Source organism: Anser brachyrhynchus (assembly GCF_964034855.1).
Source record: "Anser brachyrhynchus genome assembly, chromosome: 2".
NCBI lineage: Eukaryota > Metazoa > Chordata > Aves > Anseriformes > Anatidae > Anser > Anser brachyrhynchus.
This window is the reverse complement of record NC_137695.1, coordinates 34,143,651-34,168,792: the sequence shown is the minus strand read 5'-3', so window position 1 is coordinate 34,168,792 and position 25,142 is coordinate 34,143,651. Positions and strand designations below refer to the sequence as shown.

At 40.1% G+C, this 25,142-nt stretch overlaps 1 protein-coding gene across 6 annotated transcripts in view; it reads left to right on the top strand.

Moving 5' to 3' along the window:
- Positions 1-24,268, top strand: part of RAPGEF5 (Rap guanine nucleotide exchange factor 5) — a 161,708-nt gene extending 137,440 nt beyond the window's left edge. For all 6 annotated transcript variants that reach the window (XM_080580454.1, XM_080580452.1, XM_080580451.1 and 3 more), the window contains 8 exons: positions 196-318; positions 1,592-1,770; positions 4,480-4,570; positions 6,946-6,996; positions 8,100-8,187; positions 11,361-11,425; positions 17,531-17,585; positions 20,602-24,268. In XM_080580454.1, coding sequence (XP_080436580.1) covers positions 196-318; positions 1,592-1,770; positions 4,480-4,570; positions 6,946-6,996; positions 8,100-8,187; positions 11,361-11,425; positions 17,531-17,585; positions 20,602-20,720 — 771 coding nt within the window. In that variant the 3' untranslated portion in view covers positions 20,721-24,268. The remainder of the gene's footprint in view (positions 1-195; positions 319-1,591; positions 1,771-4,479; positions 4,571-6,945; positions 6,997-8,099; positions 8,188-11,360; positions 11,426-17,530; positions 17,586-20,601) is intronic.
- Positions 24,269-25,142: the final 874 nt, after the last annotated feature.

Here is a 25,142-nt window from a genome sequence, read left to right as displayed (position 1 = left end):
ACCAATTCTTGTTTCAGGCTATTTATTAAATAGGCTATAACTCATTGATTTTGATTAGTGTGGAAAAAAAAAACCTCAGTGCACTTAGAAGATTACTTACTCAGTCAGCTCTGTTTTGTACCTTGGTCTAACATCTGTTTCATTGTGAAGCTTTTGGCATTTGCTCAGAAATTTTTGTTCTTGTCAATTATTTAGAACCCATTTGCTGAAAACGAGGAGTTGCAGCAACGGTCTGTGAGAATTTTGGGAATCAACACCTGGGATCTTGCCTTAGAACTAACAAATTTTGACTGGAGCCTCTTCAACGCAATTCATGAGGTGAGGAGCACCATGCCCACTTCCAAGTACATTGTTTTCATGCAGCAGTATATTGCTTTGGTGTCTTGATATTGCACCAGGATTTTGGAGCATTGGTATTCCTTGGTTCTTGGTTCACTGTCATGACAATATGATGTCACAGTTCTCAGCAGTTGTGGTATTGAATCAGGTCCAAGAGATGCGTTGTGATCCTTGATACTGCAAAAGTTTGACAAAGGTTTGTAACTTCCCTGTGGTGGTGCATCTCATGTTCCCTGTATACATAGTGGGTTTTATTGAAACTTGCCTCAAGAGAGTAAAAGATCACGATTATTCTCTAAAAACTATCTGTATGAATGTGTTGTGTATGCAAATTGTCCTTTGCACTCAACAATATTCCAGTAAATACAGGACTCTATGAATAAGTGACCTTGATATCGCTTTAATCACAAAAAAAATATATATATAAAAAAAAATCACTATTTCAGCAACTTAGATGTTCACATTACTGCTCTGGTTAGGTTTCAATGAGTTAAAAAAACACTGGGCAGGCTTTATAAAATGTCGTCATATTCCACTTCAGTGCCCATCGGGTTGTTTCAATGACTTTGATAGGTTCTGCTGTGAGCTTCTGAGTAAAACACACAGTTAACAGTACAAAATGTCACTTGAAAATATCATTCAGTGAAAAGAGTGATGACTTTCTAAGAAAGTGACTGGGAAATTCCCTTGCCTCTCATCAGATGCTTTCCTTGATCTTTCATTTCATGTTCTTTTACTCAGGTTAGACACTTTAAAACCAGAGCTAGTCAAGATTTTTTTATTTATTTATTTATTTATTTATTTATTTTTTTTTTTTTTTTTGCACAGAAAGCAAGACCCATGCTTCTGTTCATGAAAATTTGGCCATTTTTAGCAAGAAATTGGAGTAGAAATTTTTCAAATTCTGCAGTGCTCTGGGATTTGGTTGCTTCTTCATGCTGGAACAGAAGTGATGAGATTCAGAAAGAGACAGATTAGTTATGTCCTGTATCTTCCTGAAACTAAAAGTGGAACTGCAGGAAATCTTAAAAGAAAAGTACATCTTGCAGGACTTCCAATTCACCTGAATACTGTAATAAGCCTCTAGACTGCTAAGCCAAACCTGAAAACTGAATCATTTGTGATTGGCTCATGGACAATAAAAAATAGCCATTTGTATCCAAATCTTGTCTCAGAAATATTTGTCGTAATTTTAACTTATTTATATGTAAATCATTTTTGTATCCCTAATAATACTGACAATGTCTTCCAGCAAGAGCTCATATACTTCACATTCAGCAGACAGGGCAGTGCTGAAAACACTGAGAATCTCAGTCTTCTGCTTCAAAGATGCAACGAGGTCCAGCTTTGGGTTGCCACTGAGATACTCCTCTGCAGCCAGCTCTGCAAGCGTGTACAGCTGGTCAAAAAGTTCATCAAGATTGCTGCCCAGTAAGTTACTAAAGTTGCAACAAAAATCCTTGAATTCACATGCTTTATATATGTATATATATAGGGTGGCAAAAGAGAATGAGGTGCAAAGCAAAGACAAAAACCTAATTTGCCATCCTGAGTTCTAAGAGTGTAGTAACCATACCTAGATAAAACACTCCATAAACAACAACAGCAAATACTGGCTAAAATTCGATGTGGTGGAGTGTATGATGTTCAAATCTTCCCCAGCTACTTAGCCGTGTATTTGCAGCATCAACTGCAAAATCCCTGATGATGTAGGGATACCTCCTTTCTTAGCAGGGCCAACCTGAGGAAATGTGTTACAAAACTGTTTGAGCAGCCACACTCATTCTCCAAAGACTACAAGAAAACCAGAAAACTGTTTTAAAGGCCTACCCCTAGAGAGGAAACTGGCTGCAGTAAGCTGTTGCCCCATGCAATCCTGTTTGGAATACTCTTAATTTGTTGGAACGGGTGGAGGGGAAGGGAAGAGGAGGGCAGAGGTTCTTCACTAATTAGATATGGCATTCTATTCTTGCACTATTAGTAAGTACTACTGGCATTTATTCTATGCCTTGGAACAAAATACAGATATACTATACACAGAGAGTTCTTCTCTCTGTAATTATTCTTATTTTGGTAACCAAGGGACTGGAGCAATTTAAATATGTGCAACCATTCTTCTTGCCTCTTTCTCCACTTGTTGGTCTTTTGCAATATTTGAATATGCATGTTCATGGAAAATGAATAATTTTTTCCCCTCGTCGACTGGGTTGATTTAATTTGCAAGGCAGTTACATACAAAAGGCTGTTCTCTACTGAAGCAGTGCCTTTGGTGAAATGAATTTTTCTAATCTAATCTAGTGTAACTCATAAATGTGATTTGATTTAGGTTGCAAGTTCTGCGGTATACAGTAATGCTTTCATTTTCTGCCTTATCAATGGCCAAGTTTGGTCCAATTACGTCAAAACCGGTTGGTTCTGTGTGCCTTGCTTGCACCACAATAGCGTTAATTTGCATTCCAAGAAAAGTTTCATATCTGTCCCGCATGAATAGGGATATATTTGTCTCCAGACTAGAATGTTTCTCTATGTGAATTAATTCTGTGTCTGTTAAGTGAATAGTCGAAGTTGTGGAAACTAAATACAGTTGTCAGTAAATGGAAGACAGGCTCTCCCAGTGCACGGGAGAAGCACCCATCAGATCAGTTATGTCAAAATCTGCATATTGCTGTGCAAATAGGACAGTATCTAGTTTGCTGAGGTCTTGTTTTAATCCAAAAAGCATGACAAGTTGGGGTGGAGAAATAGTGTGCTATGCGCAGCCACAAGCCAAGCAGCCCTGCTGTTTTGTTTATGACCAAGGCAGAGAGGTAGGGAGCTGAGAGCAGCTCTGACTGCTCCCTGTTTTCTCTTTTAACTTAGTTGAAGTTAAGTGAGAGATGTGCCATCTAGAGATGGTACGCCATGACGAGTGCAAACTTTATACAAACTTGTAACAAGTGCCAGAGAGTTTCCAGTCTAAGGCCTTGGCATGTGCTTTTCAATGGTGATTAATCCAGTGAAGACAGTGGATTCACTCATACCTAAAATCATCTTAAGAGGATTCTCTCTTACACACACACATCTTTTTATTTCAGGATTTAAAATTTCCTAATGGACTAGAAATAAGCAGGGGCCAACTGTATGTAGTGAAACGTCAAAGAATAGAGGTATCAAGCAAATTCCACAGGAACCACTATTGAAACCAGTGCAAACTGCAACTAATTTATAGGGACATGTAAATTGAACATTAATCAGATTTTCAGACAATAAAAATGATGAGGGATTGCAAATGCATTGGAGGATTAAAAAAAAAAAGAAAGAATGATCTAAGGAGTCTAGTGGCATGTGCAAACAACAGTGGGATAAGATTTAATTTAGATAGATGCAAAGTAATTCAGCTAGGGAATGCTAATACTGAGCTGAAGAAATAACGGCGTGATTGTAAAGAACAGTGCTGTGACAAAGGTCTTTGGGTGATAATAGATGACAAATTAAAGACAAGGACAAAGTGTGACGCTGTTCCAAGTAAATATATTTTATATTTGCTTTATAATTGCATAGGAGAAAGATGTAAGAAGTTAGAGGTGAAGCAGTAATTGTGCTTCTCCTTCCTTTCCCACTGTCTCACACATCTCCTTGGTAAGAAGTAGAGCAGGGAGAAAAGTTAAAATGAATTACAAAGAATTCAATGAAAGATAACAGCAATATGGAGAAATAGATTGCACTCCATGACCACAAGGAAAAATTGAAGGAACCAATGATGTACAATTTACAGAAAAGATGAAAGAGGGGATGAAAATATTTATAATACAACACAATAGAGGTCAAGGAATTATTCTGTATGGTAAAGGACAGCAGAGAGTAACTCGAACATTGAAAAGGGAAAATTACTTCTGACAGCAAAGGAAGAAAAATAACCTGCCAACAACAGGGTTGATGAGACAGTGGAACGTGTGCTAAAAAACTTCTTAGAGACCACATCACCTAGACTGCAGGTGGCCATGATAGGACATTTAATGAGTTCATTATGTGGAAGCTGATTGTATGTTAGTGCTGAGAGTTGAAATTGGGCTCAGTAACCTAGGATACCTGTGCATTCCATTTATCTCTTATTCTGAGGACAAAAAATCAGAATACAGCATTCATATTTTTATTCCACAGCTGTAAAGCCCAAAGAAATCTGAATTCATTCTTTGCTATTGTTATGGGTCTCAACACTGCGTCTGTCAGCCGGCTGTCTCAGACCTGGGAGGTAAGACACATCTTTGTATCTTTTAGACCCTGTCAAAAACATTTCTCATCTATGTTGTGTACTGGTGAATTACCTTTTCTTCCTAATTATTGGTTTTTCATGCTGAAATCTAACAGAGGACAAGTGCTACTAAAGAAACTTTACTGTGACCTGAAGCCGTAGGTACACAGCCATTCAAATAAAACAAAATGTGCCTTTCCAGAGCTTTTAAATAAGAGCAAAGCAAGGAGATCTTACCCATTTGTGGAAGAGGGGTGTGTGTGTGGATGGGGGGGGAAGTCAGGTGCATTATCTTAGCATTTTAAGTATATGTCAGAACAGAAAGTCTTATAAGATTGGTTCTAAACAAAGCATACATTATTATGGAATAATTTCATTTATTCAAGGTATATATATCTTCGCTGATGAAACTAAAATGGAGGAAGAAGTCATTTAATGTAATAAGCAGAGAAATTTCATCCCTTGCCACCCACCTAGCACCGCCAGTGGGCAGTACTCAAAAAACATGAACCTGTAACACAAAGTAAAAAAGAATAGCTGTGATCTCCTTTGTTGCAGATGCCCTTGAGCACCAGCAGCTGAAACCCAGTGGCTGTTGAAGGGTCACAAAGCTATCTAACACAGTCCAGTGCAGTCTTTCCCTCTTAGCTGAAATCATGCATGTGAAAACATCACCGTGTATGTCAGTGACATTGGCATGTAGAGAAATGAGGGCAATGACTGCTACTTTGGGATGGAGTTTACAGGGACTCGGATAAGCAAGGCTATTTTAAATAACAGATAAAGCAAAAAATTTAGAAAAAAAAATACACACCTGAGGACAACAATACAGAAATCCCTTGTTTCTCCAGCTCCTAAAATGCCTTGCCCACCAGGGAACATTTGCCCTTGCCTGCTTTTATGGGTTGACTTCATCCCTTTTCTTTGGGCTTTGGTAGGAGTGTGGAAGGGACTAAATACAGGTGGCAATGGTGTAAGTGTCTCCAGCCTGCAAGCACACAGAGCTCTCTAGTGTGGTGAAACCCCTCTGAAAATCAGGCGCCACAGATGTTCTTCTCTGGGAAGAACAAAATGTATTGCTTGTCTGAACAGGGAGTGCCTCTGCATATGTATCATTGTAAATATGTCAAGTTCCTGTGTGTAAAATATTTATGAAGTTGTATGTGTTTTTTATAAAAATTTACTGCACTGGAAATTTCAAAAGCAGAAGGTTATTTGCATTAGTAATGTGACTTCTAAAAAGTAGAGCAATGTTTATAAATTAATTATAATTACTTACACATGTAAATGAAGCCACCTAAATTTAAGCAACAATTTACACACTAAACTATATTGGTTCTGTGCTTGAATTCTTAAACAAGTAATATACCCTGAGCATATTCTACTTTTTTTTCCACACTATGCAGTGTTTTAATGAGCCTAAGATTCACTGATTGAAGATATTAAAAATGTGCAATTGCAATTCCACATTCAGTTATCTTAGCATTTTAATCGTACAGCTCATCCACTTAATCTTAATTGTTCTAAATCTCTTTGGTAGTGTCATTGTGCCTGTTGGGGTTTAAGTACACAGGCAAGGCAGGATTTGTAGTAAGGGGATATCTGCTACTGGAGCTAACCAGTGTAGTTTGGAAAAAAAAATACACAAACATTCAGGTTCACACACCTTTCTTCAAGTCTGAAATACCAGCAGCAAAATTCAAATTGAACAACAATTGCTTTGAGTATGAGGTGAATCCATTGATGCATCTTAGATTGTGGATGCTTGTAGAATAGAGCAGGCATTAGCATATAGGGGATGAAGGAAGAAGTTATGTTGTACCTGGGCTCCCAAGGAGGGCATTTTGTGCAATTCCCTGTGGGATTAGGATGAGACCTCAGAGATGGGGTACTCATTTTTTAAGGGAAGTTCTCGTTCTCTGAGAGCAGCATGGAATACCATGGGTAAGCACCAGGGCGGTGTATTGAACAGCACTGAGTGTTATGCCTATTCATTTCCAGAGCCCATAGTTTAGAGAGAGAGAGCAATTACAAAAAGAATATTTAACCTGGTTGTGATTACAGAATCTGAATCCTCAGTCAGTGCTACTATTTCTGTCTTGATAAATGCAACAGATATGGAGGCTGGGCAAGAAAATAAAAACAGCTACTAACATGCATTTTTTTGTAGAAGAATGGTGAAGGTGTGGAGGTGAGGCTGCAGGCACAGATGTTATGTTCAGGTCTGTAAGTAGGGTGTTTGGAGCTGAGGAGCAGAGGCAACTGCCTGAGGAAGTGCAAAGAATCAGTCTCATGGAAAAAACAAAACAAAACATTTTTCTACCTTTTTAAAATCAAATGTTCTGTTTTTTTTTTCTCTGTGTTCCCCACTTCAGAAAATTCCTGGGAAGTTCAAGAAACTTTTCACTGAACTGGAAAGCTTGACAGTAAGTACAGTGATAACAGCCCAACAGAGTTACTTGTCTTTACTTGCCATCCTTCTTTGTAATTTATTTTAAGACCTCCTGTCATTATCTGGAGCTGGAACTTGGTTATGTCACATCTGAGATTTTCCATAGGCCACAAAGCTCTCCAGAGCTCAGAGGTGGTCTCCAAAAAAGAAACAGGCCCTGTTCCTGACAGCTGGAGGAAAGGCAGAGAGAGGCAAACACATTGCTAGTTCACCAGTACCAGTTTGGAAACTGTTCTGTTGCTCTGGTGGTTAATCGTCCTCTATCCAAAGAAATATGCTGCAGATCAGGAGACAAGGAGGATAGCTTTAGAAAGTTAAAAAAAATAAAATAAAAAATCAGAGGCATGGGATCTTTGTCACCATTATCAAAGCTGAGTAAACAAGCGTTTCCTTTGGCTGCCAGGGAGCTGGATGCCTGGTGAGATCGCTGCCTAGCGTGGAGAGCATGAAATCCAGCCTTTAACAATTGTCATGCTTTTGCACTTTGAGTCCTTTATTAATTAACATGTTTTCAAGATTGTCTGTGAGCTGGTGTACAAAACCGCTTGTTTATAGTGGAAACCTTGATGAGTTTTTGAATTGCACAACACCGCTGAAACATAGTCTCTTATTTTCTTTGACAATGACCAATATGTTCCTTTGATCCGAGCTTAGGGAGTTTTGTTTCTTGGTTATTGGGGGGAGAGGGAGCAAGGAAGGAGGTGTTTTGCTTTTTAAGAAGAAATTAATTAGCAATACATTCCGAAGGTATATTCTATGCTAGAAAATAAGCTGCAGAGATTTTGATAATAGAAATTTGTGGGGAGATCATAGAGCAAAGTGAATCTGTTCTGCAGCTTACTCCATTTTTAGAACTGTTTCATCTGGAGGAACATAATTGCTTTTGTTGTTTTCATTGTTTACATTTCCTGTTCAGTTTAGTAAGTCACCTAGTTTAGAAAACCTTTATCTACCTTGTTTCCCAGAGAAACCTTTTTATATCTAAGTCATGTTCAGATCGTAAGCTGATAATGGATTTAGAATTGCTCTTTTTATAGCCTATTGATTTTTCTCTCTATTACCCAAATGGTTTTGTAGGACCCTTCTCTGAATCACAAAGCTTACAGAGATGCATTCAAGAAAATGAAATCTCCGAAAATTCCCTTCATGCCCTTACTTCTGAAAGGTATTGTTGAAGCTTGTCTGCTCTTTTTTTTTTTTGTTTTGTCATGCCAGTGCGTGTACAGAAATTTGTGATGGTTAGTTAATATAATTATAAGGTGATTTTTCCTTCACATGGGGTTATGATGTGTGTGGCAGACACGAGGATACCTACAAGATAGCGCTCAGTCTTGATAATAATAAACACAGCTGCTTTTTAAGATGGGGAAAATGGCAATTTTCACACAGGTTTCCAAATGGCAGTGCTTTCCCCGGCAGGCATGGGCAGAGCAGCCTGCGGTGGCTGTGGTCGCGTCCCCTTGAGGCTAGCAGGCAGAAAGCAGTGCCATGGGTCCTGCAGCCTGCATGCACGCAAGAAGCCGGGGTCACGCTGCTGTTGGAAGGGTTTGCCTGGCCTCCTTGAAGCAAAACTGGCTGGTGTTACTGATTTTGTAAAGCTACGGAGAACAGGATCTACCCACTCCCTCTGTCCTGAGTGCAGAAGGTTGTCAAGCCTCCCGTAGGTCTGAGAGATGCAATAAAACTGCTTGCTTAACACAGTGAGATGGGCAGCTAATTCAGTGGCAGGTATTTCAAATACTCCATTATCTCAGCGTCATTAATTATTAATCGTCTTGTCTTGAACATGACAAATTCATTTGATTAGTCCTGTATTCTGAAAGTGTTCTTGTTAGGCTGTTTATGCTAACCTGCTACTGCTGCAGGTTTAAAATGTTTGAAGACAGTTCTCCAAACAAGCTGATGACAGTTTGGGAGCCATAAGGCTCTTTGCACGCATCAAAGGAGTTGCATAAATTCCGATAGATACAATTATCAAGACTTCAAAAGAAGGCAAACATAAACAAGTAACGTGTAGCAATGATGTTTGCTCAGCGCTGCAATACAGGATATAAAAGCGCACAGGTTTTTATAAGTGCATTCATGCAGCGTGCTCTCATGTCTCTAAAGTGTGTTGGATATAACAAGGAGACTGCAAAACGATAAAGTAAGCTTCTTCAATACAGTGATCCATAAGGAGATGTTGTCCAAGTTGGTAATTCTCAATGCATTGTACAGTACATACGACTACATTCTGCATCAAACATTCTGCATCAAACATGTTTGTATTAAAATTATTTACAGGACCAATAAAATAAGCATCAATAGCACAGAAATCATTAATAAGTCAACAAATTACTGTATTTCAACACAGGAGGAAGGAAAGTAGTTTCAAGAAAAAAATTACGATCAGTAAAAATCTTTTGCTAATTATGAAAAATAAGTTCAGAGTGTCCTTTTAAAGTTAATTAAATTTAAATGCAGAGCTCCCTTATAGCACAGACAGCATTAGAAAATCAGGCAGATTTTTCAAATATGCAATAAAATGCTGTGTTGTACCATTACAACATAGCTCAGATGCAATTTTCTGCTCCACTGAATTTATCTAGACTCTTAGTTGTTGGCCGCAAAACAAATTTCTCTTCCTTCCACCCTGAGAGATATCCATTGCAGTCACAGACTTAAAAAGCTGTCTGGAAATTTCTGCTTCCAGTAGAAGTTCCTCATTAGAAGTGACATTTTTTCACTGCACTGATACAGAGACAAGTAATGCTTGCCTGCCAGCCTGGTCCTGAAGCTGTGTCCTTTCCCTGTCCTTTTTCCCGGGTGCCCCAAAGGTGGAGGAGGTGCAGATGGTCCTGTTCCCTCCTTCCCCTCTGATTTTTTAGGGTCCCACCCAGAAGCAGAGAGGAGCTGGAGGCATGCCCAGCGTATCCCCATGCTTGCCCCACTTGCTCAGGAGTCCCTGAGCAGATCCCGGCTCCCCAACACCCCGCAGGCAGAGCTCTGCCTAATGAGTCCCAGCCTCGGGTTTCCAACCTCATATTGAGCCATTAACATTTCCATTCTAAGCAATTACAAAATCTCCCTCGGGCACAGAGCGAATCTTTGAAACAAAAGGAAATAAATCCGGTTGGCTGTTTCGGGGTAGGATGAGGGAGATGGTAAAGCAACCCCCTGTGTCAGCTGCAGGTTCCTGTCCTAAACCCACCCGAAACTAGCTCTCAGCTTGGGGACCAAGTGGACATGAGAAGGAGTCCTGGAGATGCACACAGGGAAATGCTGAGATGTGCAGTTACACTGGTGTACTGGAGGTTGGCACCTCAGCAGAGAGAGAGCTGTGACTTATGAAGTAGTGGTGTCAGAGTCCCATCTCGTTAAATCAGTGCTGGCTGCTCCTGGTCCTCGTGGGTACACGTGCATCCATGCAGTGCGCAGCTAAAGCAGGAGGGAGGTGATAAGGGGGTATGGATGGTGGTGGTGGCCCTGCTAGTACTTTTGTTGCCCAGAAGATGCACCACTGGAGGCAGAGCTTCAGTCCCCACGGGGAGTCTGCCCATGACCTCGGGATTTCATGTCAGAGGCAGGTATTGCTTCGTGTCATAGCAGGCATAAGAAAAATGGGAAAAAAATGACCTCCAGTTACAGTTTTAATTGTAATCTTAACCTCACAATGTTTGTTTTGCCTGATTTTTTAATTTTTATTTTTTTCTTCCCCCTCCAGTTCATTACAGCGTGTTCAGTTCCCTTCCTGGATACAAATATAGACCTTTTCCTTTTCCTCTCACTGACCTTTTTTTACCTTTGCAAATTCTCTCCAACAATGCTGTGTAAGAGTCTTTTAACTCCCTGGGGTTTGCCTAGCCACAATGCTTACTCCAACCTAGGCTTTCAGCTCCAGTTTAGTTGCTTGTGTTTAACCTCACTGTCTGGCCGCTGCTGTAGTCCACATCTCTGTGGGGACTTCAGAGTCATGGTGCCCAGTGAAGAGAGATGAAGGGGTGTCAGAGCTGACCCCATGCCTGGTAGCTGTGCCCCTCTGGAGCTCTGGGCTCAGGGACAGGCCAGCCCCAGCCTGGGCACAGCTTTGGGTAGTGTGGCTGGATAAATCCCGAGGGTGCAGAGAACAGGAAGAAACCTGGGCTCTCACTTGAAAATCCTCTTATTACCATATGTATGTAATGTCTCTCATTATGCCAAGCTTTTGTTCCCTTTTTGTAAGGTGTTGTGGCAATCCTTAGTGGGATATTTTCCTCTTTTTTTTTTTCTTTTTCTGTTCAGTCATTTTATTTCTTCATATTGAACCACAAAGCCATGAAAAATAATTCTTTTGCCTTATTATTATTATTTTTTTTTCAGATGTAACATTCATCCATGAAGGAAATAAAACATTTCTGGATAACCTTGTTAATTTTGAAAAACTGGTAAGTTAATTTTGTCGTTCCTGTTTTTCATAGAAATTCTCATTCTCTTCTTCCCTTTCCCCCACTTATAAGACTAAAAGGTTTTCTTGTGAGTGAAAGAAGAGGAAGTGAACAGAGGTTAGCTCTGCTGCTTCAAACAGCAAACAGGATAAAACAGCCAACAGTTGAACCCCCCTGCCTCCTTCCTCTGCTCCTCTTCTCATTCCTTCCTCCCTGCTTTTGTCCTGTAAAATAGTTAAGCCAGTGGTATCCATCGTCAGTGCCACACAGTCCACTCAGTTCCTTCCCAAAGAGACCTGTTCCTTTACACCACCTGTGGACTGTTTCTCCTCAGTTAAGTTCACCTGCTTGAGCTCTCTCTGAGTTGTTTTCTGTTTTCTCAAGGCACCATAGAAAAGGTAGGTCTAGTTCAACACTAGTGCCTGGTATGCTAATTCCAGGGATCTCAAATTAAAGTAAAATTTTTGGTCTAGGTTAGATGATGAAGATACTAATGCCTAAAATGTGAATTAAACTGACTGTACATGTCACTATATTAATTGTTATATAGAAGGCAACTTAATAGCTTTGTATCTTTGTGTACATCTACTCTAGACATGACACCTATGCTGGCATGATATTCCAGATGGAGTTTTGATTTCTTTCATTTGCTCTAGTTCTTTGTTGATAACACTTCTGTAGCACTGAAAACCATAGCTTACACATCAGAGCAGTGTTGGCATGGAGAAGCTTTGATTTTGTTCAGCTGGCCTATTTGATCAAGAAACCAAAATGTTCTTCCTGGTTGCTCTAGGTGTGCCATGGGACTGTGAGTCCAGATGGTTGTTCCTGGGGAATTGTTGCTACGTATTTTCTCCATGTGTTTACACTTGTTCAAGAATGAACATGCAAACAGGGAGTTATTCATGAGCTAGATGTTGAACTTTTTTTTTTTCCACATCCTATCATAATATACATTGTCTTTCAACCTAAAAGCGGATGTAGACTTTGTCTTTTGAACCTGAGATCCTCTGTTCTTGTTTTCTTTTTGATTCTTGTACCTTTTCTTGTTGCAGAGTTTAGGAGACCACTGATTTACATTTAATGAAAGGTTTCCTTGTCCCAAGTCCATTAACTGTTTGACCTTTAGGTGTTTGCATAAAACTCATTAGCATGTTCTTCTTCATTGCCTCTTGGAAGTACATCCAATTAACATGTAAATTAAACTAGCCCTTGATGCACAATAATTGTTACTGAAATCCCCCCACTGGCCCGTATATTAATTTAGTTGATATGTAGGATATGATTCTTATTTCAGTCTTAGCCAGACCTTGTTGTTTGTTTGTTTGTTTGTTTAATGTCACGTATACATTTAATGCATGCTGGGCTTGCTTGGTAAGATTTCTTATCCTTCCTGTCTCCACTGTGTCCCCAGAGGTGGTGGGATTTTTGCTAATTGACTTAAGTGAGCCAGGATTTCACCTTTTTGATGCAAAAGGATAAATGGGCATCTTAAATGGGGGAAGAGTCTGTGATGGTGGTGGGGTGAAGGTTGCTAACACTGACACTTCCTCCAAATTGTTAGTCAGATCACGCCCTGGGGAACGTGTTGTCTCATGGTTGTCCCAAGCCCTGTGTACATATGAATGCAGACAATAGTGCAAGCTACAGAAGTGGAAGCTTAGAAGAAATTTAAATAGGGGCGTAGTGGAAACTCAGACGGTATATGTATCACACTGGTTCATTTGGATTCTAAGGTGTTTAGTCTCTGGGCATGAATGTACTAACAAGACGCTTCACACATCACCATGTATACGTACATGTTTCTTTTTTACTTGTAAAGGCTTTGTCCCAGTGAAGAAAGTCTTTTCTGGTGTTTTATTACTGTGCTGAGCACTTTCTGACTGCTTGAGAAAAATTAGGGTTGACATTGACTCCTGCTTAGTTTGGGTCAAGCTGCAGAACCTCACCTGCAAATTTGCTGTTGCAGAAAAAGAAGAAAAGAATCATTCTACCATAGCAGATTACTGCTTTGGGGAAGGAACTTACTCACTGTCATAAATGCGTAGAGTTTCTGCTTATGAATTTCAAAGCAAAGATGGTTTATTATGTCTTCATTTGAGTCAGTACTTTTGAAATATTTCAGGTCTGCATTAAGCACTTGACCTGAAGGAAGACTTGTTAGTCTGAACCATTGTTTTTTCCAACAATATCAGTAGGTTTAATAAAATATATAATCTCTTACTACAGTCCCTGCTTATTTTATATTCTTAGGCCATCATGGCCACAAAATCCTACCATGACTGAACTTGATTTGACATGACATGATTGCAATGAAGACAAAGTTAATTCAAAATATAAAGAAAAGAATTTGCAAGGAGTAGAAAAAGAAATGATCTTTTGTCTTTGGAATGTTACCCAGTAATAGCAAAAGTTGAAAGGATTGCAGTGGTTTGTTTAACTTGATTTTGGGTAAACTCTACAATAGAGTTAGATCACTACTTAGTACCATACACTCTTCATCTATAAATGAAAATACAGCCTTATATCGTTACATCTGAAGATTTACTGAGCTGTTTCACTGAATTGTGGCTTCAATTTTTTTTTTTTCAGTAAGCAGCCATCACCCATATCTTAACAATGACATGTCTTAGATACACTTCAACAAACTCTAATACAGGTCAGTGGCCATTACCATTTTAGATAATGCCATCTTACATAGTATCTTCAGCAGTGAGAACTGTACATGCAGCTGAAGAATTTCAACCTCCCCCACCCCCCAAATATCTCTACAATTCCCAAGACTGAGCTTTTGCTATCATCAGTTAAAGGAGTGCTAATGATTCTAGGTAGCTGGGAGGCTGAAAACCCACAAGAAATGTGTTATTCATCACACTAATGGTACACGAGCATCTGTTTAAACAGTCAGGAAATAGCATTTACTTTGCAGATGAATAAGCTGATTTTCTGTATTACAATTGGATCCCAGAGAGTTGGAAATGGACAGAGGCTCTAATTGGGCTAGTAAAGAAGAGAGATTTGGGATTCTGCTTTAATAGAGTGTTACACAAATAGGTTCTTCACCACCAGAACATCACCTTCAGAAGCTATCTTGGGATGGACCCCACATTGACTGACAAAAGAATCAGCAAAGAATGACAGTGTGTGCGCTAAGGGGGGTTTCTCTTCTAGAAGCTAGTTTCAAAGGGTAGCAGCTAAAAATTATGAAAAACATTCCATGTTTCTATGTTAAAAATATCAGAGCGGCAGCAGTGGTGGAAGTTGTAGCTTTCCCAATACTCGCACTATTGACCATGAAGGACATCTCTTGGGAACTTCATTATAATCGGTGCAAGAACATCAGCACAAGAGATTGCGTGATTGCATGGCAAATGAAGCACAACACGTAGCAAAAATATATTTTAAAAATTGATTCACTGAATATGAAATTTCCATTAAAGCTGTTTTTCCTGTGATAAGCTTTCCTGCGGAGGAATTCTGTAAGCTACTCTCTGAGCGTTGAGAGATGAGCTGTTCTATGTTATTCTGATCTTAAACATATTTTGCTGAGGACAGGTAATCTGTTCCACCTCTGTTTATTTTTGAGAGAGATGTGAGAACACCATCAACAGTTTTGCAATGAGCAGTTAAGCAATTTGCTTAAATTAGTGATCAGATTTGGTGAGAAGTTGTTGGCCAAATTCTGTATGTTTTCACTTTTCTATCACTAAAGCAATTAAATAAATAAATAAATAAGAGTAATGCCTCAACAAATGTATGGGTGAAATCTAGTGAAAATGAGTATACTTTGCTGACTTGTACTGAACAGTTCCAGTTTTCATAGGCTGAAGACCTGAGCCTGAATGAAAAACCAGACTTAAACCTTTTATTTCCTCTGCGTAATCTAAGTGAACATCCAAAATTTACTGTACCTCAGAAGAACAGTAAAATGGCAATGTTTTAAATAAATGCCATATCAAAGTAAACCATATATCATGAGTTATGATTTGTTGGAACCGTAAAATGGATAGATATTTGTAACTCAGGGGAGGAAAAATACTTGCAGGAGTGTAATAAGAAGCACTGAAGAGAAATCTCCCATGTAGCCTGAATTTCCTACCTGCACTACCATGATATTCTTCCAGTGAATGGCCAAGGAAAGACGTTTTCAGTACTTGTGGCACTACTGTATGGCAGTTGGCAGCAGTCTTTCAGATGAATTATGATTCTGTAACCAATGATACAAAGATGGCTTTAATTATTCTACCATGAGGGAATCTGAATATAAATAGCTGCTGAAACGTTGTACATGGCCCCACGCTAAATGGGAAGAAGTTGACAACTACAAATGCATCTTTCTTAATCTTTCTTACCTCTGATTTGTGGGTTAGAAAGAAGAATTAAAGTTCAAGTTTAAAGATATTTTTTTGTTCCAGGATCAATTGAAGGTGAATTCTGGAGTCAAATCTTGAAGAACCATGCAAAGCCATCATTAATGCTTTGTTCAGACCAAAAGTCAAATTTTTTACAATGGTATTCCAAATTTACATTTCATTTTTCCAGGACTTCATTTTCTCAGAGCATTAAAATCTTTCTTCTTTGATTGGAAAGCCCAGTAAATTAAAAAATACATCATTCTTAGAGGCACATAGGGGAAGACTGGTTCATTATTACTTATGTTCTTCCGCAATGCAACTTGCTGTTCTAATTACCTAGGAATGCTTTTTGTTCCCTATTCTATAGGCAGGTATTTTGAGAGTGTGGAAGGTTCCAAGTAATTTACTGTGCTTATACTTTGTTCTGCCGAATGGGAAAAAATTCTCCTTTTGGGGGGCAAGAGGATAATATATTCTTGTTAGCAACAGCTTTTTTTAAATGGTGTGCCATTCTTTGGAAAACGTCTGTGGAGATGTCAGGGTGCTTGCTCTATCTGGGATGTAGGCTGTTATTTTTGTATGTTGGTTATCATACTGCAGAAAACTGCCTAACTGATACCAGGACCTGCTCATGCTTGGCAGTGTATGGATATATGCTGAGGTTTTGGCTGGGCCACAGAGAGCTTGCAGCCCAATTAAACAACACGTGGATACAGGAGAGGTTGCAGAATATTGGAAGCCCTGGACAGTGCACTAAAGACTGGAGTTGTGTTGTGGTTTAACCCGGCCGGCAGCTAAACACCACACAGCCATTCGCTCACCCTCCCCCCTCCCTCTCTGGGATGGGGGAGAGAAACGGGAAAGTGAAGCCGGTGAGTTGAGATAAAGACAGTTTATTAAGACAGGAATATAAGGAATATAAGGAATATAATAATAACAATAATAATAATAATAGTGATAATGGTAATAGTATTAACAATAATAATGTGTACGAAACAAGTGATGCACAATGCAATTGCTCACCACCCGCTGACCGATGCCCAGCCTATCCCCGAGCAGTCGGCCCCCCACCCCGGCCAGCCACCCCTATATATTGTTTAGCATGACGTCAGATGGTATGCAATACCCCCCTGGCCAGTCTGGGTCAGCTGTCCCGGGTCTGTCCCCTCCCAGCTCCCGCTGCACCCCCAGCCCGCTCGCCGGCAGGACAGAGCGAGAAGCCGAAAAGTCCCTGGCCTGGTGCAAACACTGCTCTGCAACAATTAAAACATCAGCATGTTATCAGCGCTCTTCTCATCCTAATCCAAAACATAGCACCCTACCAGCTACTATGAGCTACTTAACTCTGTCCTAACTGGAACCAGGACAAGTTGAATGCAGAAATACCCAGCTAATCCACACAACTTCCCTCCTGTAGCTTTTCAGTTTAATAGAAGTCACGGGAACAAAGAATAAGTAATTGTACAGCTGTTTTTCATCACTGCTTTCCACGGGCTCTTTGGGAGTTGTTCTCATTTAATCTGTGCAATACCAATAAAGACCTCCTCAACTAACTTTGTTTCATCATATATTACCACTGAGCCAGAGAGCAGGGTAGCCTTTCTGTTGTTCCCCCACTGTCCTCTTTTACTACTTTACTACAGTTGATTTTTGCTTTACATGGTAAGGCGAGGAGATTTTTCAGGATTTTCTAATGACAGAAGCCATCTCAGATTTTTGCACTGATGTTTTATCTGTCTTGTCTTTGCAGCACATGATTGCAGATACTGTTCGATCATTGAGACATTGCAGAAATAACCAGTTTGGTGAGTAGCCAGATTTCCTACTTGGTTTGCCTTTTTACAGACTTGAGGGTGATTGTTTTTTCTGTTTTGTTTGGTTTTGTTTGTTTTCATCCTTTCTTTCCACTTGCTTTGCTTTATTTCAGCAGCAAAACATTATTGCCAGTTGTTTAAGCAACTGGCAAGAGGGGATGTAATTTTTGGAAGGCCAAAGCAGCAGTAACCATAGTTGGATAAAGTTTTACTTTATAAAATGTTTGTAGAGCACTTCTAGATTTTTTTTATAAAAATGATTTTCCTGCAAAAATTACTACCTTCCCAAAATACTGGGAACAAAAAAACAAGATACAAGTATAGATGTGCAAACTACACTTAATAAAGGAGGCTGCTGTTTCTCCGTTTCCCAGCTATAACTCAGTTACCTCAGTCTGTTCTGGAGAGACTGCCACCACAGAAGCATTAGACACCAGAGGATCAAACCCTAAGGGCCCATGTTAGAAGACCCCAGCTTGCTTTCCTCTGCTGCTAACAGAGGAGGAACCTTGTTTTTCTCCTTCTCAGCAGTTCTCATTCTCTGCAGAGAGGTTAAACACAAGAGGGGGGACAAACACCACACTTCTTTAGGAAGTGGTTAGAGCCACTTTTAAGCCAAACACGCTGAACATGTAATTTACTGGGGCCACTAAAACCTCTTTTCCAAAGAGCTTCAGAACTGTACTGTAGCATGAAAGTGGGATTTTCATGGTTAGGGAGAAAGTTTGAATCGTCTTCTTTGCAGCTGTATTTTCAGCAGCTGGCAGCACAGACTCTGACAAAAAAAAAAAAAAAAAGTGGGTAAATACATTTACCTTGGAGAACTATAGGTACTATTAAGATTTTTGAATACTTTTTTTCTATAAAATTACTTGCATATGCACTGACTTTTTTAAAAAAGAAAGGTTGCTTACTATTATGGTTTTTGTGTTATTTTAATACATACAGAAAGAAAGAATGGAAGAGGAAGAATGACACACTTTTTGTTTTTCTTCTGTTAAACCAGAAACTGAAGGAAATAATGATTAATCCAACCCATATCTCTATAAGTTAGAATGCCTTTTATTTGGCATTATAAAATAGTAGCATTGGTTCCTTATAATGAGGTGATTTTTTTTGCAGCTTCTTTGCAAAGCTTTCATCTCATCTTTGCTTTTTTAATTTTATTTTTATGAGTGGTTTTGTAAGTGTTGCAACATAAATCTAAGGTTAATACCTGAGATTCATCATATAATCTGGTTGTTTGAAGTGCACGATTGTTATTTTATTTTACCACAGACTTGATTTATTGTGAAGCTGGCATTAAAAAGCAGCTTATACAGATATCCCTGTAGGCACACTTTTTTTTTTTTTTGGTTAGATTCGTTTAGGCATGAAATGAATTCACTGAATATTTATTGAGACTTTATGGACAGTTTCCTTTTCTAGTGGGCTTATTTTGCTCTCAGGAATGTGAATCTTTCTACTGCATCAACTCCCAGATTGGCCTGAGAGCAGCAGGCACCTTACTATAGGAAAGAATTCAAACAAAGCCAAGCAAGGAATATTATTATTGTTTATGAACTGTATCTTGTCTAGTAAGTGTCTTTCTGGATCAGAAGCTGATTAGGTTTCAAGCAAGACTAAAATTCATTTTTAATGGAAATAATGCTTTTATATCCTGAAAACAAATAATAGCACTTCCAAAATCAGGCAAGGCAGCCTGAACAAATAACACAGTTGAAGTTTTTTGTAATTTCAGGTGTTAATGAGAAATACAAATGTTTCTCAATACATGCAGCACAGCTGCTGTGATCTATTCCCTAGGACCAGAAAGGTCACTGATATATTCTGACACAGATTTATCACATTGTCCTGTCCACATTTCTGAAGTCAGATAGGTGCTCAGAAATAGCTCCTAAAAATAGCTTCCCAGGAACACCATTAGCAGCTGCATGCAGAAGCTGCTGCTTTGACATCCCATGTTACTTGCATAGCATCAAATAGCGCTCAGTAGAAATGAGTAGGACGGTTGGTTCCTGGAAAGGTTCTCATGTAGCTGGGAAGTGTGGAAAAAAGGATGATAATGAAACAAAAGAGAGGGAGGGAGCATGCAAGTTAAGCTGATTGGTTTGGGGAGTTTTAAGGGTTTTCTTCTTTAATTTATGGTAATGTTATTAAAAATTCCCTGAGGACAAGGACTGGAACAGAGCTCTTCAGCCTTCGCCGGTTTGTCAGCAGTCAGCAACAGAGGGCAATGTCTCGTCGTTTCCTCTGGCTGTCTCAGTAGCAATGGACTTAGCTTTTCCTTTTCTGCCTCTGCTGTCAATGTCACCAGCAATGCTGGAAGGTTTCACAGGCAGTGAGTTCCCAAAAACTCATGCCAAGCTTAGCAACTGTAGCAGAAAACACATGCTATTCAAGCCACCCTTGAACATGCAAGTTGTACAGCTGATTCCTCTTGCCATATAAGCTCCCATGAAAGAGCAGCAAGACTGTTATTAGGCAGAAATCAAAAGCATAACAGATGAAAACCCAGGGGCCTGCCAAAGCAGCTTTGAAGTACTTCAGCATCCGTCTGCTGCACTGTTGCCTTTCACCTGCTCCAAAGGAAATGACTGAGGGGCCTGCTGTCTTACCTATTTGTGCTGAAACTGTGTAAGAGTTCACCCTGTGAACTGTGTAAGTGGATCACCCACCCACGCTTGGGGTTACCTGTTGCTCTGCCAGAGCAGCACGAGGGAGCCCTTGCACTGCCCTGGCAGGGGACATGCTGCACATGCTCCCAGCAGGAGCACATCTTCCTCTTGGGAAGTTCAGTGTCTTGCCACCCGCCTACCCCTCCTGCTACGCCTACATGCATGCTAGCTGGCTGGTGTTGTCTACTTCTTCCTTCCTCCTCCCCTTTCCTGTATCTGTTACCTCATGGGTTGCACTGAAGTGGCAAGTCCTTTGGGTCGCTGGCACGCAGAAATGAGCAGCAGGCAAGGCTCAGCTCTCTGATTCCTTCCCTTTCTCTGTCCCATAGGCAATGAAGTTCCTTCGAAAGAGCACCACGAACTGAAGCCATACGTCCACCACCTGCATGTCATCGACAACCAGCAAGCTCTCTTCGAGCTTTCTCACAGGATAGAGCCGCGCGTGTGAGCGTACACAGCTTCGTATAACCTTGTAACTGCAGCACTTTGAATTAAGTGAATGTTTATGCCAAGCATGTTGCTTCCCTATATGAGAACAGTTTACTGAGTTTTATCAGTAGCTCACACAACATGCACAGGAAAATCGGGCAGAGCAAGCAAAGAAGCTGCTCACAGAGCTACAGGGCAAGCTTGGTGCCGTCCCTGCTCGTCACCAAGCGGAGCAGTGTTCTTTGAGCTCAAGAGCTTGGTTTCTGTGAAAATATTGTTTGGTCCAGTGTAGCTTTCAATGCAGATTCTGCCAGTATTAGAAAGGAAGCGTCGTGACACAGCAGCAAACCATTGCAGCAAGCAACATGAAGCAAGGGGGTTCGCAATTCTTCGCAGTGTGTACCTCACTAATTCAAGGTTGCCAAAAATACTGTGCAATCCAGGCAGCTCCCCTGCGTCCACTGGAGCATTTTGTTTGGGATAACTGTGGACAGCCAAGAACTGGAACATAAAAAGGCAGCACAGCAGGTGAACTTCAAGAGTGTGTCACAATTTGGAGGTCAGTAAACAGTTGATACTGTAATGGTCCCTTAAGAATCTGCTTTATAAAACACACCGTAGGAGCCAATCCACTTTTGTTGCAGTTTCTGGACACAATTGTTTGTACACAGAAAATGCGTTACTTTCTTCCTTTTCATTTATCTCAGATTTAGTACTAGCTTCTGCAGCTGAAGAGTTATAGACTGTTATGGCAGGAGCTACTTTTTTTTCAGCTTGTATTACACCCTCCTTTGTGTCAATTCAGAGGCAATGCCTAGGCTCACCTACATTCCTAACTAACCTTCTGGAAATGCTCTGTTTCAGCAGGTAAAATTTCACCTAACTTGCACAAGCTTCCAGTTCCTAAAGAACAGCACTGTACACCCTTCAGGGTACCAGTGTAACGACCTGCATACACATCAGGCTGTCAGCATTTGGGTCCCTTACTGCTTCTGTGCACCTCACATATTTTCCTTAGCCAATTTTCATGTAGTTAATAGTAGTACTTCTGGGCACATACTGAGGCAGCATTTCTAACGTCCTGTCTACAGCTGACCTAAATCTACACACCACTGTCACCATAGCTCCGGTTTTCAGCATGAAGAAGCTACACAAAATAATGTGTGCTGCTCTGCCTGGCACTCGCGTTCATACACAGACTTGCAGTAACAGTCCCTTTGCAGAGCAGGAAGGTGGATACGTTGCACCACTTTGCCCGTCTCTATCCTATGTTTTCCACATGAGGAAGATTTCCAAGAAGATACTCCTTTACTGAAATGTGGATCTACTGAAGTAGCATGCTCTTCATCATTGTGTTATCTCTGGTTTAAAGGGATTTTTAAAAAGCAGCTTTAATAAGTAGTCTGTGGGGGAAATCTGTAGAATGGATTCAGTTTTCCCATCTGTGAAATATTGTATAGATCTATTGTAAAGGAAACAGATGTTTCAGAAATGTATTTGCTTGTACTTTGTTATTATCAAATACTATATGATTTTTTTTTTTTTTAAGAAAAAAAATCTTCTTTTTACCCAGTAAAAAGAAAGAAAAAATAAACTCTTGCTGGCCATGGAGTAAAAATTTCCTATGTTCTTCTGTAGATGTGACTGCACATACTGTAAATAAGTCTTTTGTGCAAACAGACCAAAACTGTTCCGATGAGGATACTAGCTGCAGTGGACTCCCTTTTTGCAGTGTAAGAACACAAACCATGGGTTGAATTTGCTTCTTGTTCTGTTGCAGTTCTTCCTCTGGCTCCAGCATTCCCTGAATCCCCACCCTAGTTGCATTACCTGCATTGTCTGCTGGTTTTTGAGCTCCCCCTTGTGAAATCTCATTACTACGACATTATTTTTAAGAGCCTGCATGTAGACCTGACTGCATGCATTAGCACATATGTTATAATGTTATTCCACAAGTTGTTCTGTTGAAATCTGTGGGAGAGGGAGCATAAGAAAGTATTTGCGGTTCACTGCATTCAGCTCTGTGATAGTTTTGGTGGTTAATGCTGTTGAAGCAGCAGCAGTGCCAGAGAAGAATAAAGGAAATGAAAGAAGGGAGGGAAAAAAAATAAATATATATATATATATAAAAGACAACTGCTCTGGCTTTGATTTTAAAGTATGCTAAAGCCAGCTTGAAGGCTCCTCACTGCCAGTTCAAACTGGCTGAAGCAAATCGTTGGGTAACGTTGTACCGGTGGGCTTCGAGCCAGCCTGAGCATTTGCTTTCTGCATCACTGTAACTTCATACTGAATCGGGTGTTGTCTGTCCCTTACAGCTGGCGTGAAAACAGTTTGAAGGCACAAAGCCAGCACTAAGCATGTTATCCAAGTTCTGGCTAACTGGACTATTTTTTAAAACTTTACGAACTAGTGTTCATAGTGGCCTTTATTATTTGAATATGACTTAATGGTCTGAGGGGCCGACTTTGGTGCATCAATTTCACATTGAAAATATGGGTCTTAAAACTGTTACCTTGAAGGAAAGGCAAGTAGCCCAAATAATATGTCTAACAAACAAAAAGGCCTGTCAAAGTCTTCCTTCAACACCTAAAGTATTGCAGAGCTGGGCTTCAGACTGGCAAGCACTTTGAAGGTGTGGTGGGAGGAGAAACAAACCCTGTGAAAATGCCAGGGGCACTACATAGCCTCTCCTGGGGTCCAGCACAGGTAAAACTGTGATTTTTGAACTGTTCATCCTTGCCTAATAGCACATTTATGTTACGTGGATAAAATCCATGAATCCCGTAAGTTCAGTATATCACAGTCACACCTGAGGCTAAATATATCGCATATTTTCATGAGTAGCTAGGAGGAGTAATTAGACAAAACCACGGAAAAAGCCAGGTCACTCTGTACCTTTGGTGTGTGATTTTGCTGCATCAAATGTAGATGCTTCCAGTACTTGTTTGATTCTAGCCCCATTTCAGATAGAAGTTAACTGCATTTGCATGACACTGGCAAAAAAATAAATAAAAATATATTGAAACAATAAGATATGCGGCTGTAAAATTACAAAGAAAGATGTAAATACTAAACATTTTAGCAGAGTAATATTTATTTGCATAGCCTATTTATTGTCATCTTATTACACTGTTAAGAAATACTGGGATGAAGTCAGTGAGCTGAGGTAAGAACACCTGCCTGTTATGTTCTCTCTGGGTGCCATAATGCTGTCAGCTTGCATTAAAAGTAATAAAACAGAAAACCCCAAATCAAGGTATTTACCTAACTTCTCAGGGACTACAGCTAGTAGTTATCCACCGCTATGAGACCTGGTATGTATGAAATAATCTGATTTACCAGAATCAATGTTGCCAATGTTTTCCTTTTCATATTTCATGCTTGTCTGCCTCTGTACATATTAATTGTGTTGTGTATTTATGAGAGCTAGTAAGCAATAATTTATATGTCAAAATGGCCAAGCAATACAAGGTTAAAACTTGTAGAAGCAACTGTTACATTTATCTTGCATTTTCCAGTGTTTTTTAATATTGCTTTTCAAAATATAAAAACTACCTTAATGAAGACCGGGCTCTGTGCCTTCCTGCCTATCACACATCCTTTTTATTCCTAACCAGAATATTTTATGCTCATACTTCTTCAGTTCTGCAGCCCCTCCCTGTGTTTGCGAGGTGGATGCAGTGTGGGCCTGGCTTGGGAGCCTGGCTCCATTCAGAGCCACTGGTACCTCTCTGGTTGGTGGGTCTTGCTAATGCTGATAAATAGTAGGTGTTTTCAGAAGCAGAGATTATATTAATGGGGTCTCAGCTGTTCCTTATCGTCACTGCACAGTCTAAGAGGGGCCTGGAGCCACGGTGAGAAGTCCCTGTGGGAGAGGGTAGGAGTACATCTATCTTCAAATTCCCAGGAGTCTGCTTATCAGCACTTGATCCTCTTAGTGAGGGGAGCAAATGCTCTCCCCTCGCATCATTTGTCCCTGCTGCTGCTTCTCTGGTTTCCTCTCCCTTCTCTCAGCTTGTCTGGAGTATGAAAGTCAGAGACTGTGATGAGCAGTGAGTGCTCTGTAACGCATCTGAGGCTTGTCTGCTCCTTCCATCCATTCCACTCATAAACTGTAGGAACCACTAGGTCAAACCTGGCTATTTCACACACAAATAACACTTGGTACCTATGGTGTGATGTCTGTTTGAAGTGCTTTGTAAACAGGCAATACTGCATCCTCTAAGTGGCTGAACCTTACCTAGACTTAAACTTCATCAACAAAGTGTGTGTGCCAGTGTAACAGCTGAGAAGGGTGTGTAATAATTGCAACTGGAATAATTGAAACAGTACAAGCCCAAAATGTTGACCCAGTTCTATAACAATGTTTAAAGACTTTTCCATGCTATCAGGACCATGGAGATGTGTAGGACCTGTAGGACGAGTGCCTCAGCTCCAG